Below are 16724 nucleotides of genomic sequence, written 5' to 3'. Positions count from 1 at the left end.
CGGATTGGAAGAACAGGTCACAAATTTGCGTGGCCATTCAGGCAGGCCAAAACTGTCATTGAAAAGGTTTAAGAGAACCTGTGCCCAGTTATCTATATGTAGAAAGCTAACCTTCATAATTAGTCATTTGTGGTTACTGAGGAGTCATTGGAATGAAAAGGTGTAGCGAGTAATCAAAATCTATGAGAATAGTAAAGGTTTTTCAGTGTGAATCCATATGTATTTGAACAAATCAATCTAAAATTAAAAGAATATATTTAAGGTATATTTTTGTTAAACACGTCAGTGATCCCTCTTTCTTAAGATACAATTAGGAGAAGGTTTCTAGGAGCACAAAATATGTTGAATTCTCTGCATGTGCTCTTAAAAGAAAACCAAGCACTAGTATCAGGCTAATTTAAAATATTACTGATGTATCTTTTTATTTGCTTTGCTAAAATCACATAAATTTGCCTTCCTAACACATTGCCTATTTAAGAAAATTTGTATTAGGAAAGCCTCTACCCAAACAATGTGAAAAGAAAAGACAACTGATATTTCATGAAGCCATAAACTACAAACGGAACAACAGAAAACTGGTTTAAACAAATCTCTCTAATTGTAAATCTTTTAAATCTTTTCCACAATATGAAATGAGAAGTAGTAATCATTAGTCTGTATCTGTGAAGTAGAAGGAAGGCATGAGCAATTCCATGAGCAAAGAATGATATTTTTAAGTAGAGGCAGTAGTAATAGTATTGATAAATTGGAATGTGCTGCCCAGGTAGGTGGTGGAGTCACCATCACTGGAGGTGTTTAAGAGGAGACTGGATGAGGCACTTGGTGCCGTGGTTTAGTTGATTAGATGGTGTTGGGTGATAAATTAGACTTGATGATCTCGAAGGTCTTTTCCAACTTGGTTAGTTCTGTTCTATTCTATTCTATTCTTGTCTCTTCTATTCTAAATTAGCTACATTGCACTGAGCAAAATTAATAATTGTTGTAAACATGTTAACACCAACTTTTAAAAATAATTTATGAGCCCACGTCTTCAGGCATCCAGGCTGAACATGTCCTTTCTAACCTAGATTTCCAAGGATTTCCAAAGATCCATACATGATATTTTAATGGCCACTATAGTGCACTGCAACAATATTTTGTATTATTGATGCTTTCAGAGAGTAGTTCAAATTACCAGTGCAGTGTGAAACAGAGCTAAGATAGAAGGTACACAGTCTCTCTAGACAACTGTCTCCAGACAATTTTTACTAAAAATTAGCCTCATCCTTGGATTTGGACATGTTGATCTGAGCATAGAATCTTTCAGTGTTTTGGGGAAGCAGAGCGTCATATTCATGACTGGCTACATCACAGATACCATCTAAGATGCAAGGCTTGTATCTGAATGCATATCACCAAAATTACATAGGGGGATGAGTCAGATAACTTTACCTATGTATGTCTTTATTATTTATTTGAAGTATATATTTTTCCTTTGTAATTCTTTCATTAAATGTTCATTGGAGAGCTTAGATAAAGCACATTAAAACAATGAGAAAGTTTTGAAAGAAGCCGTCAGAGCAATAGCACCTCTCTTTAACTTATTGATTTTACAATAAATGATCTGTTTGTCAATTTAATATTGCCCATGAAGAGCAAAAGGAGTGAGAGTGAAGGGTTTTAAAAGGTCTAGTAACTGAAACTACAATATCCTATTTAAAACCTTCATGAACCTCATGTGTAAGACCACTGATTAATAACAAATTTAGCTATATATTTCACCGTAAAATGGTTAAAATAACATCAGCGATTTGAAATGAATATACTCATTAATTATTTTAACTTGCAACATTCCAACAACACGTATAGATGTTGAAGACAGCCACCGCGAATCCTCGATGTGGCAGCATGAAGTGGAGAATAATATGAAGAATGTCAAAAAATTAGAAGAAAAATCAAATCCTCAAAAGCGTGAGACTCCACAAAGCAGAGCTGTTAGTTACGCTGACTGAATAGCAATAACAACAACAAAACCAACAATAATTATGATGATGATGATAACACAAAGGCAGATTCTCAGATGCAATGCACTATTGCCAGGTCGATTTTCAATTACATTTCACTGATGTATTCATTTGTTTCTTAATGTGCTCATCTTGCCCATTAAGAATAATTAGCAGGCTTGCTTGGTGATTTCCTGGCTTCTGACAGTGATTTTATTTTATTTTTTTCCTTTTTTTTTTTTTGGGTTGACAACCACTTTTACTTTTTGGAAAGTAATTTTTGGATATTATAGTATGACTGGCATGTAATTTCAGCTTCGCGAGGAATTTAAAGGCAAGACGTAAACAGTAATTTCTAAACAAGATTATTTTAATCTAGAATACCTACGTAAAAAGCATAATACTAGGTATTAACTATTCCTGAAAGCAGAATCTAGAAAAGAAAACAGTATTTTATTCCACGTTAATTCAGTGCAAGAAACGATTAAAAAATACCACCAGTGACGACAAAAATTAGCAGAAATGCATCATCTGTAGTTTGTGGCACGTGGGGTCAAACGTTATCTCCAATTACACTGAAAATATTGATTCCAGTGAGTCTGATGTGGCTGAAACAGATCTAAATTTAGCCTAAACTTCTGTTACAGCTAGTCACTACAGAGAAGAATGCAAAGGAAAATTACCATAAGGCAGATCATAAAATTACTACCGAAGTCCTTAAAACACAGCAAATGCAACATAAGTTTTATTGTGAGCACTTTGAAGGATACATGCTACCTACACCGTAAAGTTCTTAGTTCTCTCCACTTTGGCACCCTGCTAATATTAAGGCCATTGTAAAATCCAGTGCAACAAAGGCACTTTGAATGCTGAGCCTTCAGAGCACCAAATGTTAAAAAAAGAAAAATACATTCCTGTTAGAGGCTTCCACCAATCAGCTCTCTGAAAGGGATTCGCTGAGTGAATACAGATGAAGACTTCTTGTAAGACTTTTGGAAAGAAAAGGTATTTGTAAAACACACTGTGAAAAACTAAGGTGTGATAATTAGATTACATTAACAGTATCTTTTTCAGGAATAAAAGCACTTTAATTTGTTTAATTCCAAATAGTGAGCAAATGCTTTTTAACACTCACCAGTTTTCCTTCCTACAGAAGACTTCTCGATTTCAAAAAAGTTCAGCTATGCTTATGGAATCTGCTATGCAAGCTGTTTGCTGAGTTGGTGATTACTGAATTCACCTGAAGCTTCTTGTGGGTAAAATGACCTTTTGATAAAGACGTGTGTTTCTAAAAAAAACCTCAGTTTGCTCTGTGAGGCTAGTTTTGAAACACTTCATTTCTCCCACATTTTTTATTTTCATAATGACATAGAAAAAAAGGATTGGCTGGGGTGGTGGTTAATAAAAATCACAGCATAATGAGTAATTCTCCCTTGAAACATGAATATAACAGACCAGAATGTAACAACACAAAAATACCTGTAACACAACTGGGAACTTGCATTGTCAAGAACAAGGAGACATGATGTAGGATTGGCTGATTTTAGCACAAATTTGTTAAAACGTTGTAAGCAACTGCAGTTACCTCAGTTACCTCAGAGAAAATCTTTTATAAAGGTAGTAACTAATAATATTGGGCTGCAACGTCTCCTGTTTAAACAGTCACCAGCGACCCCAATTTTTTTTAAAACCACAAATTAGTTTAACTTTTTTTTTTTTTTTCACTAAGTACTCATTTTGTTAATTGTCAAATACATCCGAAACTCAAATCTAAATAACTCTGATGATGCAGTGGCCACAACCTGAAAAACTAGCCTGCCTTAAAATGCAAATGGAAAGATTACCAAGGAACAAAAGCAAATAGATATCTCCCTTTTTTCACTCTCAATTTCTAAGGGCTATTAGTATTCACTGTATATATCTGTTCTTCTTCTGTGATGATCTTTAATGTGGCCACAAATTATGCTCACTCGTTCTCTTGCTTAGTCAAAGTCCAGTTCAATTTTCTGAACTACATGTTCATGTTAAGAGGGCATAATAGCAATTTATTCTAATCTAAGAAATATAATAAAATACTTCCTACAAGGGATGGAGAACTTTTACAATCTTACATCAAGAGAAATAATGATAAATTGATAATTCATTAAGCACATTAAATAGGCAATTTGTAGGCAGTTATAACTTAGCAGCAACAATGAAACCGTGCATTTCAATATATACTGGGAAAGCCATAACACCATACAAACACTGGGTATATTTTAAGAGGCTAGCAGTTGAAAGTAAAAACAAACAACAACAACAACAAAAGATTTTAAAAAATCTAGTTCTGCAAAACGATTATTTTGAGGGGAGCGAATGATTTGATTCACTGCTACACCTCCTGCAATGTGCAGCATACACACAGGGATCTTTCAGCACACGACCATAAGACAAATATTTGCTATTGTACTTGCTCTATACCAATACTTACATTTTTAATTAAAAGAATAAAATGTGGCATTTATTGTGGGGGAAGCTGTAGATCTGTTCAAGATATTCTACAACTGTTTTTTAATTACTTATGTGGGGATGTTTTCTTAATATACTCCATGCTGTCTGTCTTTATATTGATTGTTACTCAGCCAGTAAAAAGGAACGAGCACAACAAACCAGTTTTCTATCTGAATAAGGATACTTTTGATGGCCTTTTCATTTCCATCAGTTAACAGAACTTCTTTGACATCTGCAGAAATAGCAACCTGAAAAAAAGAGCACAGCAAACAATGAGCAAATATGCTTGTCTGTGTGGAAGTGAAGACAGGAGTGACAAGCCTTCAGTATCATGCTTCCTCACCTATTTCTCTGTAACAATCTTCAATCTTTTTTCATTTTATGTCTGCATTATTTTAATCATTCAATCAAATCAGTCAATACTTTTATCATTCCATTTGCGGGAGCCTCTATCTTGCTATCATTCTGTTCCGTAATTGCATTGTGACAGCGGATGATGGTATTCTGAGAGGCTTTCATTTGCGGGCTTCTGTTTATCTAGTAGAGCCATCATACAAGGCTGTCACTCTGCCTTTCAGCTTGCTTCTGTCTGACTGCCTGATGCCCTTCATATAACTTTGCATTGCAGGCAGATGGCTTTGTAAGGGTAATTTTTTTGTGAGCTTTGACATGCTCGCACATTGGGCTGTAACCTCGACACATTGTATAAGAGCGACAGGTTTGTCAAATGCCAATCAGTGTAACAATATGCTTTTATTTGTAGAGACATAAAAACTTGTCTAATGCACTGCACTGCTACATAATATCTCCTGAATACATGACTCAGAACCCAGAGAATGGTGAACGACTCTCCTGAATGGCCAATCTAATTCAAAAGAATCTAATTACCGAGAGCTCTGGATCATGTTTGTTGGTGTAATAATGCAGGCAAAACATTAGCAGCTATATCATGGTGCTCCAACTGTGATTCGCCAGGCTATTCCTGTATCTTAGCAAATGGGACTATAATCTGAAAAAAAAAAAGGCTTCGGCTATGGCAGTGAAAGACAGACCGTACGTGGCCTGGAATGTCACAACAAGAGATATTGACTGCGCGGAGGTAAAATGTTTCTGCTCATCGAGGCAACCATAAAATCAATATGATACGAAAGCAAGTCAGTCTAGAAGGTCTCTCAAGACTCTGCAGCTTGACTGCAGCTGAGGCTGTTGACAGTTCTCTGACCCAGCAGTTGGAGGCACTGGAACATTTTTCCTTTTGTTTCTTCCTCTGAATGGGATTGGAATTGAGAAAAGACCTACCATGAGCCCAGCCAAGCATGTCATGCCACCCCCTAGCTCACACACAGCAAGGTCCCTGAAAGAGAGAAAGGAAATGGTAGAACCCATACAAATTAGATGAAAATGGTCAGAGAGACATATATGTTACAAGAACAAATTGCCATCTGCAGTAAGAACTGAGCTACCAGGAAGTTGTAGAGACATGACTGGGCTACCTCATGTCGTTTTGCGTTTTAAAAATAATTATGAAATAGAAAAGTCACAAAGCAGGCAAACCAGTGGGGGTTCCCTCATTAGTGTTCAGTGCAACATTACCACCACTGAGCTGAAAAATCTGAGAAGGTTCCCTTTTTTCCCTTGTCAATGGCTCTGTCTTTTAGAACTAAACTAGATAGAGTAGCGAAAGATAATTGTTAGGAAAGGATAACAATGTTAATCCACATTCATTCTTGCAAAAACAGTTAGAGAAGTAAATGGGGACATTAATATTATTTCTATATCTCTCCATATAGTTATGCCTAAAAGCCTGTCAGTATTAAAAAGAGAGAAGTTTTAAAACAAGCTATGTACCACCTAACAATTACACACGAAGAAATCTGATCCTTCAATTAGCACTTAAAACTGCAAGTGACCTACAAACAATGCTGTTATGAACAATGCTGGGAACAGCAAACAGTTAAGCCATAGAAAACTAAACGAAGTTGGTGTCAAGAGCCTAAACCCAGCCTGAGCCGAAGGCTGAATACGTGGTCTAAAAGGCTGCTTTTAACTTAGACCATACTGTGCTGTTATTAAGATGTGCATGTGAAATATAATTTGGCACACAGCGCGCTGGATAGGAGCTTGCAGGGGGAGCCATAAAGAATGTCCTCCAGAGCCATGGCTTGCCCCAGGAGGGGAGGAGGGAGGGATGCTGACCCCACGCTGAAACTGCGTGAAGTGGCGTCTAGGGCAAGGCAGAGTCTCAGTTTAGGAACATGCTGCTTTATAGCTAAATCCACAGCAACTGTTGCAGCTGGCAGAAACATCCCCATTGACTCATTTTTGACAGGCAGAAAATGGAATTTCAGTGAAACAGATGTTTGGGGTTTTTTGGTGAACCATTTCTTCTCTCCTAAAACGCCAACATTTGAAAATCTACATTTATGTTTATCTCCTTACTCCCTTGACAAGTATTTAGCAAGACCATCAGTATCAGTATAGAGATGCTGATTATTTTGTTTGCTGAGGCCAGCAGACTAGGCTGTATGACTGTATACTAATGATCACTGACTGGATACACTCCATACATTTTATTTGAAAAAAGCCTAGTTATGCCATTTAACAGAAATGAGACAAAAGATGGACACAGTCTGGGGGAACGAGCCCAAGGAGAATATAAAACAGATGTGGGAAATTCACAGTTTGTGGTTTAAATAGAATAATTACAGGTTATTCATCACATACATTTTTATTTTTATAAACCTTAGATGCAAACATCTTAAAAGTATATACATATAAGATTTAGAAGGCACTTAATGCCTTATAAGAGTCATACTTATCGCAGTAAACACAGGAAGTATCCAAAGTAGGATTTTTTGTGCACTTTTAATCAAATTTGTATGTACATAATATAAAAGCATATATATATACACATGCATATGTATTTATGCAGATAAATAACAAATTTCAGCACAAGTTCCCTTATTAGCAAATTTTTAAAAATCAAATGACTGACTCAGGCAACATTTAGTGACATTTATCAATGAGAATGAAAACAAAGTGTGAGTAATGTTGAGAGGGCATAGTCATGGGAGATCAGGACTTGAAACTGCCCATTTCCTGCATGGAAGTTTGACTGATTGCTGTCTCTGAATATCCAGGCTTGCATACCCATGGCAGGCAAACACCCTTTTAGTAAGCAGCAGAGGGAGGTTTGCTGTGAAGAGCCTCTGAGAACAAGCAGAGTGTACGAGCCACAGCAAAGAGCTACAGGGACACCACTAGTGCAGCGTAAGTCACACAATGCAGTGCCTGGCTAGACTTGGAGAATAGAGCAGTGGCTAGCAGATTATGTATGATAGCTGCCTCCTCTAATGGGCTGGGTTTCATTCAGGTGGTAGATAGAGCATAACTGAGGCTTTAGAAACCAGGGCATGCCTTGGTGCTGGGTCTTTGACTTCAGATTGTAGAGTCTGAGCAAGTTACAGGAACCAGCTCACAACTGATACACGTTCGGCTTTGGTACAAGGGGCAGGGACTTAGAGCTTGGTCTTAACCTATTTTACCAACACTGCATGTGCACAAAACAAGGGATCCTCTATACTCCAAACTGGTTTACTTGGCATTAGCCTTGCACTCTCACTCAGAACACAAGTTATGCCTTCAAACATCTTTTCTTGGACACCATTCATCCTCTGGACAATGAAACTTCAAGGATTTCCAAGTGCAAAGTACTGTATACTCGAGGGGAACGAAAGAACATGCAGGATGGATTCTATTTTTAGGCATTCCTATTTGAGCCTTGATAACTGACTTCAACATCTTCAGAAAATGATAAAAAAACACCCAAAAAATGAAGTGTAGGTGTCTCAAAATTGTATCATAACACTTAAAAACAGGGGCAAATTTCTCCATTGCTATATGCAGTGATTATTATGTATTTATCAGGCAATATTTTTGCTTGTTTCTGCAAGAGATGTTGGTTTAAAGAACGTCTTTTATTTTTCCTGACCTTCACAATGAGTACCGATCGATTGGAGCTTCACTTTTGTTTCGCAAAAATCAAAGTGAAATAAAACGCCTTGAGTGGAAATCAAAAGTCTTTGACATATAGCAGAAAGCTTGCTGTGCAATATTAGTACCCAAAGGCAGCTCGGGATTCTTTGTTAAGAGCAACGTGCATTCACCTTGAACACTTTAAATTTAATCTGAAGACTTAAATCATATCAATCTTTACCATGCAGATACAATACAACTAGCAGATTGGAAAATATCTTTTTACGTTTAACTCTGTACCTGAATATTTCACTGTGCTTTAGGCAGTAGTAAGCCAGCACTTCTTCAGATGGCCAGAGACCTGTAAAACACAGATATTTGTCTCCTTAACACAGTCTCTTTTTTTTTGTTGTTGTTCAAAATAGTATTTTAATACATACCCCCATTTGCAGACCTATACCAACTGTTTAAGTTTCTAAATTTGCCATAACACCAGGGAATAAGGACACAAATAAATATTTTGAGGGAAGACTTCTGATTTAAGCATTAGATCTGGAAATTTCATCTACTTCATCCTGACTAATGGTTAGAAATGTACCTATGTCTCTAGTTACACCTACAGTTGTCAAAACTTTACAAGTTATATAAAATGTCATTCTATGAAGCTTCCGACATTTGGGCATTTGTACAAATATCAAACTGTTTTTAATGGGCCAGATGAGAGGCCCACCTTTCTTTGTAGTCTAACAGTGGGCAGAAGTCATCTTCTTTTTCGGTAGCTGTCCTCTACACTTCATTTTTTCCCAGTTCATTTGTATTTAGGTCCTTTTCTCTGAAGGGTTTGTTAGGTCAGGCATCAGTCTAACTGTAAGGAGCACTGACCATCAACACCAACACATGCTCAGGAAAAATATAGGACTAGAGCAACAATGCAGCATGATTTCTAGTTGTGGCTCAAGAAGTTCCTGAGGAGGAGGGGAGATACAAGTGGTGAGGTCTGTTTAACAGTCATCAAAAGATTTTTCTAGCTGTTTTGTGGACTCTGGTAAGCTTTCATTAGCTGCAATGTCTTCTGGCAGGAAGCATCACAGTTTTACCATGCTGTATAAAGGAATATCTCCTGTCTCTTGTTTTGTAATTGCCTCCCCATAATTTTCATCTGAGGGCCCCTAGTATGGGAATAGACAGGAGTAATTGTACTTTTTTCACCTACTCTGTGTTCAATTTACGACTTTATAAGCATCCATCATAAAACTCGGAATGGTCATTGCCAAGCTTGGCAAATACTTGGGGGCATCCATGCAAATTTACCCTCTCAACACCACTGACTCATGAAACTTGCTGTTTCGTCTGCTTCCCACCTCATTTGAACATCTGAGATTCTGTGGGCCACAGAGAGGGCAGCACAGATCCTGCATGGCTTGCATGCGCTCCTGTGGGCACAAGTCTCCATTGCTAGAGGGTGCCTGGGAAAACTAGATTTGTACTGAGGCAACTGAGTCAGCTTCCCAAAGTAAAGGGAGCCCGAATGTGTATATGGTTGTATGTGCTTTCCATCTGTTGTTGCTTAGCAATGGGAAAAAACCCATAAAATCACATGTCTATCTACAGGTGAAAACAAGGGTTAGCCTCCCCACACAACAAAGAGCATTATGAATTAACATGACAGAAGTTTAATATTATGAACTACAGACACTTCAGTGCTTTCAGTAAACTTAAAAACAAATGTGGGAACATCCTTTAGGTATTTTGAGACAGATAAACTGTGCAGCTCACTAAGCATATGCATCCTTTAGACCATTTAAAATGAATTTTCTTTCTTGAGATTTAAAAAGCATCACAATACATTTAATAGAAGAAGTAGTCTGGGAGAGAAACTGTCTTTCTTTGGAATCACCTAAATCCTGACTCTATCAAACACAAAATTCTTCTTTTCCATCCAGTAAGTATTCTGAACTACCCTTACTCATGGTGAGAAATAAGGAAAATTTATGAATATGTTGTCTCCATGTTGATCAGGAAAAGCTCAGACAGGGTTTGGCCAAGACTTGGAATGTCACTTTTGCACGAGAAATATCTTACAGGAAAACAAACAAACAAACAAACAATAGTGACAATTCGTCTGTATGACAAGAGCAGTAAATCAGTGGTGGTATTTGTCCTGTGTATGACAGCTGTGGCTGATTAGGTGTTTGCAAATGTGCAATTTTCTTGAGAGTTGCTAAGGGTTAAAATAAAATATTCACACACGACTACCCATTCTTCAGTGAAACAGACACTAAGAATTGTACAGGATTTGCCATCTTCCTTTTGAGCATTTTCAATGCTTTTGAGCATTGAAATACACTAAAATGACAGATTTTGCAATAAATATAATAACCGTTTCAATATTTTAGTGTATAATATAAAGAATGTTTCCGTTTGCAGTGACTGGTGTATACTCAAGCAATAAAAGTGCTTTTTTAATACTTAGTGAAGACATGGCTAATTTAATGCAATTTATAATACTTATATCTCACATTACAAAAAAAATCCTCTACACCCACAAACACAAAAAGCCTAAATCTTTTGATGGCAAACTTTTAGCCTGAGTGAGTTTCAAAAATGCTTGTCAACTGTAGAGAAATTCTTCAACATTTGAGTTTCGGTACCCTCAGTCAGATGTCTCTCGCTTTTTTGTGGTTGTTATTGCAAGGGCACTTTTAATGGTGTCACTAAATTTTTTACGAGGGTCACCATTCTTTCCCCTGCTACCATTACAATGTTGATACTGGATGAAACTGCAGGTTTATCAGGTAGCTCTGCGCTGAGAGAAGGGTAAAGCACCATTGGAAAGACAATGCTCATCTTTAGGGAGATGCTGGAGATGCACACGACTCCCCTCCCCACACCCCTCCCCCACAGAGAAGGAAGTATCACCTGAGCAATGATATAAATGGCTGGCAGCTAAAAAAGAGGAGTCAGGAGGTCTTTCACAAACACAGGTCTCAAGTGTGGAAGCACACAGAGCTTCCAGCTAAGCCAAGAAGCCAGAAGCCAGAATATCTGTGTTAATTTTAGTAAAAGGAAAAACTTCTCGTGCTTGAACAGGTAGGTAAGCCTCTTTACCTTCAAAACAGGGATAAGCTTAAAGATCCATGTGGAGGAGTTTGCATTCTGTCTTCTTCCCCTTCACTCTGACCTACATTCACCAACAGAATGACCTACATTTTGAAGTTGCAAGTATAAGATAGTTCTGCTTCTTCTACAAACCAGACAGTTGTAATGCAGAAATGCAGTGATTCCCAAGTTAACAACTACCACTAGGTTGTGAAAAGCACCATTTATTTCCTGCAAACATATACATATGGATATGGATTAAGTTCCCCACAAATACACTTAGAATATGTAAAATAACATTATTGCAATTTTGTATTATGAATTGGATTATAAATACACAGCACTGGATGGGTACCTATTTGCATGTGCAACTGCTTACACATGGAAGTCAATTATTTACACATGCATACGCAAAAGAATATCAAAAGCCCCTCAAATGGTGCACATATTTAAAAGGCGATAAATATACTACAAGTCCTAGACAGAGGACATGAAAAACTGTACAAAGAAACAGAGAGAAGCAAGAGTTTCTTTATACAAAAATAAATATTTTCTGACATTTACTAGAGGTTTTAAACCTCTCTAACAGTTTGATAACTATGATGTGAAAACAGAAAATAGATGCCAGAAAACACTGGAATCTCTACTGAAACACGGAAGGTGTGTTTGTATTTCCAGGAGAGCCTCAAGAAGGACTGTGATTTGGCATGTCTGAAGACACAGGAGACAGCGTTCAGAGAGGAGTGCCTGTCTGCATTTTGACTCTTGGCAGGTACCCTTTCACCATTAGGATGGAGCTAGAGATCCACTACAAATGTGCCGTAAGAGCAATGATGTCTACTTGCAGACAGCTTCATGAAACTTGCTACAGCAGTAGGGGTAGAAAAACATGATGGATGGAGAAGTCCTGTATATACAGAGACATACAAAATGCAAACATTTCTACAGCACTTACCACCATATCACTAAATCCCACCGCAGTGATGGAGTCTACCTCACAAGACCCTGAAATAATCAATTTCTATTCTCCCAGTTTTGCACACTAGGAATCCAACTAGGAGATAGAGACAGATTAAACTACTTAGACATGCAGAATGGAATTATGGGAAGGCCAAGAAAAAACCCTTAGTCGTCCTAACACAGCATGAGGTGTGATGTAGCAAAAAAAAAAAAAAGATATTCGAATAGAATAAACCATCTTGGAAGAGACCTTCAAGATCATCGTGTCCAACCTATCATCCAACACCACCCGACCAACTAAACCATGCAACCAAGCACCCTATCAAGTCTCCTCCTGAACACCTCCAGTGATGGTGACTCCACCACCTCCCCGGGCAGCCCATTTCAATGGGCAATCACTCTCTCTGTGTAAAACTTCCTCCTAACCTCCAGCCTAAACCTCCCCTGGTGCAGCCTGAGACTGTGTCCTCTTGTTCTGGTACTGATTGCCTGGGAGAAGAGACCAACCTCTGCCTGTCTACAACCCCCTTTCAGGTAGTTGTAGAGAGCATTCAAACTATTCCTCAAAAGGAACAACACTAACAAAAAGTGTAAATGGTTTTATTACTTTCATAGTGCTTTCTAATGGGAAGCATCAGATCCTTCTACACTAGCCATGGCACAACAGCTCCTTAAAGCAACCTTCAGCCCGTGTGGAGTAAATCATGTGTAGGCAGCCTTTTGAGGATTTTTGTTTTAACAGTCAGGTAGAGCAACAATAGTCAAAAGCAACACAAAACCTGTCTTACTGCTGCATCAAATCTAATAATGATGAACACTGTATAATGTAAGAGAAAAATTTCTGTATAAATAAATTATCCAGGATTTAAAAATAAATACAAAAAGAACAACTATTGTCTCTCCTCTATGGGTTTTTACCACGAATTTTAAAGAATACTGACACACAAATACTGAGATTTGATGTGGAGTTCTTTAAGAACATCCTGTTATTAGAGAATTCTCAGGATACAGTGCTGAGAATTTTGAGATGCATCATCTAAAAGAAAACATTTGATGATTGTAGCCATTATGTCTCCAAAGAGGAGACAAGCTGCAAAGGAGTCACAGTAGCAGCTGATTACTTTAACCAGGATAGTGCAAGATTAGCAGAACTCAGCTTTACTGTGTGCCAATGAGGAAACAAGAGGGCAATAGGAGGTGAACCATCCCTTGAAACCCCGAGTAGGAGGTATAAAGCTGTCCTACACCTGCTTCACTGACACTAGGAGATTAAAATGTTCCTTTCCAAGATAAGCCAAATGGAAAGTTTTGTCAATTTTCCATAGAAGTTCACATGGCCATATACAATAGACATCTGATCTCACAACTGAAATTTGGTCTTTTATTTACAGTATTAAACTATGAGATGTCTTTCTATTTATCTGAAGCCTCAAGTAAATTTTGCATGAATCCTATCTTAACCCTCAAAACCAAAGACAATTCAGATTTGAAAAGTCAGTCATTTTTCCCATCTGAATATTCTTTAAAAGACCTTTTTGTTTCTACTTTACCCTGATTCTTGACTACATGATCACCTTATTTGCTCCAATACTAATCAAACTGAGAGGGGAAAAAAAAACCATAATAGAATAGAATAGAATAGAATAGAATAGAATAGAATAGAATAGAATAGAATAAACCAGTTTGGAAAATAACTTTGAGATCACCGAGTCCAACCTGCCATCCAACACCATCTAATCAACTAAACCATGGCACCAAGTGCCTCATCCAGTCTCCTCTTAAACACTTCCAGCGATCGTGACTCCACCACCTTCCTGGGCAGCACATTCCAATGGCCAATCTCTCTTTCTGGGAAGAATTTCTTCCTAACAGCCAGTCTAAACCTCCCCTGGCACAGCTTAAGACTGTGTCCTCTCGTTCTGGTGCTGGTTGCCTGGGAGAAGAGACCAACCCCCACCTGGCTACAACCTCCCTTCAGGGAGTTGGAGACAGCAAGAAGGTCTCCCCTGAGCCTCCTCTTCTCCAGGCTAAGCAACCCTGGCTGCCTCAGCCTCTCCTCATAGGGCTGTGCTCCAAACCCCTCCCCAGCTTTGCTGCCCTTCTCTGGACCCCTTCCAGCAACTCATCTTTCTTAAACTGAGAGCCCCAGAACTGGACACAGGATTCAAGGTGTGGCCTAACCAGTGCTGAGTACAGGGGCACAATGACTTCCCTGCTCCTGCTGGCCACACTATTCCTGATAATTGGTGAATAATGTCTCAAGAGAAGTACCAAAAATTGCACTGAGCAGTGATGAATTGTTTTCTGACCCTAAAAAAAGCATCCTTACACAAAGATGCATTGTTGGTGGAAACTAAAACACCCTTTGACATCAGAATGGACTTTGCAGTGGTGTTCAATTCAGTACCTGTCCTGACAGCCAACTATTCCCCATCTCATCTGTGAAAAGACTGAAGTGGATGGAAAATCCCCAAAACTCATGTTTGTTTTTTTCTGTGGCTCATCACCACCATGAACAACAAGAAGCACAGTACAGCTACCATGGAGGCCCTGGAGAAATAAGACAGCAGATAAAAATCAAGGTTCAAATGCACAGTAATTTGCAGTAAATTTCAAAATGAGGCTCATTTTATATAGCCACTGAGAGTGGAGCACTAAAATTCAATTCCAAGTCAAAGAAGAATCACGAAGTTATGAATTGCACAATTAAAACTGAGTACAAAGTGGATGCATAACACGTCTGCCCAATACACCATAGTAGTATCTTATGTGATGGTTGTTCCAAGTTGAGCAATAGCTCGAGTAAAGACTACCTGTAACTAATTGTACTTGTAATTAGTTTGCATGAATAACTCTCCAAAAATTCCACACCTCAAGCTGCTTTTCAATATAATTTTATAATTAAAAAATGTCTCTTAGTATAGTCAAGGAAGCAAAATATGTCACAGAAATAGAAAATACTTGTTAATTTGTTCTGTTTGCAGTCCACAATACACCTATACTCAAACGTGCGTCCCAAAGTTTGCATTTACACCCATCTACAGGAGCGTCATACGAAAGAGAAGTCAGCATCACCAAATCAGTTGCAGATGCTGTGCCTGGAACAGCAAAACTATTTTCCTACAAAGTTAAGAGAATGGCTACAGAGTTGTGGTGGTTCAGGCTGGGGGCCTGCCCTTGATGCCACCGCACAAGCCACACCTGTGATGGCCCAAAAGGGTCCAGCCCAGTGGGCGGGCACAGGAAGCCAGGTATTTAATCCGACAATGCCCTGCTCCCCTGTAAGACATCAGCGGGGGGGGGGGGGGGGGGGGGGGGGGGTCCTCTCTGCCTCTTTCTTCCCTCACCGCCGCCTGGGTAATGGGCTGAGCTGCCTCTCTTGGGCCTGGCTAGGCCCAAGGCCAGGTTGGTGGGGGGGGAAAAAGCACTGGGGGTTTTGGGTGTACCCTCAGGTGGGGGGTGGGATGCTTTTGGCTATGTTTTGGGATCGCTCTCTTTTGTCATGGTGCTTGTGGTTCTCTGTAAAACTTTCATTGTTTTTTTCCATTTAAACTTTCCACTGTTTTTTGCAATCCGTTTATCTGACTCTTTTCTTGTGCTCGTGGTGGGAGAATTGGCCTCTCAATCTACCACAAGAGTTCTGTGCCATCTTGGATATTTGACTGCTGCAAGCATCAGCACATGAGCTAAGGAGTTTTGGAAATCTAATCTGAGGCTCTGTATTCTGAAATTTACTCCAGCTGTACTTACAAGTGAGCAACTTCAAAGGTAAATGCATGCGGAGTGAAAAAAAAAGAGAAGTATTTATTCAATACCCATTCCAGTAGCACCTTACACCCATGCCATACCGCTCCTGACTTTTGCACATGGCAAACCACCTTTTAAGTCCAGCAAAGAGGAGTAATTTGAGACAGGGAGAATGGCTAGTTTAGTTTTCCACAGCAGGAATGCTATAAAGTGAGTTTGAAAAGGTACAAGGACACTAGAAGAAATAGAAGATATAAAGAGAAATACATCTCACCATTTTCCCTATGCACATACATTTTTTTTTAGAAGCTCCTGTCTCTCTTTCAATCTAAAGCAGAATTCATGATATTCAGATCATTGGAAAATATGTATAAGCACTGGCTGAGATCTTTCAGCCTAGGCAAAATGGCCTCAGCACTGTATCGCTCACTTTCATTCTCATTATTATTCATGACTAGGAGGGAAACATGA

The 16724-nt window shown here is 38.6% G+C and overlaps 1 protein-coding gene across 1 annotated transcript in view; it reads right to left on the bottom strand.

Moving 5' to 3' along the window:
* CAMKMT (calmodulin-lysine N-methyltransferase) overlaps positions 1-16724 on the bottom strand; it is a 245010-nt gene that overhangs the window by 37569 nt on the left and 190717 nt on the right. Inside the window, exons 4-6 of the mRNA XM_054168402.1 lie at positions 8748-8808; positions 5772-5826; positions 4657-4720 (exon numbers count right to left, since the gene is read on the bottom strand). Of these exons, the coding sequence (XP_054024377.1) occupies positions 4657-4720; positions 5772-5826; positions 8748-8808 (180 nt within the window). The remainder of the gene's footprint in view (positions 1-4656; positions 4721-5771; positions 5827-8747; positions 8809-16724) is intronic.

Source organism: Dryobates pubescens, chromosome 16 (genome assembly GCF_014839835.1).
Source record: "Dryobates pubescens isolate bDryPub1 chromosome 16, bDryPub1.pri, whole genome shotgun sequence".
NCBI classification, from domain to species: domain Eukaryota; kingdom Metazoa; phylum Chordata; class Aves; order Piciformes; family Picidae; genus Dryobates; species Dryobates pubescens.
This window is presented reverse-complemented; position numbering and strand designations above follow the sequence as displayed.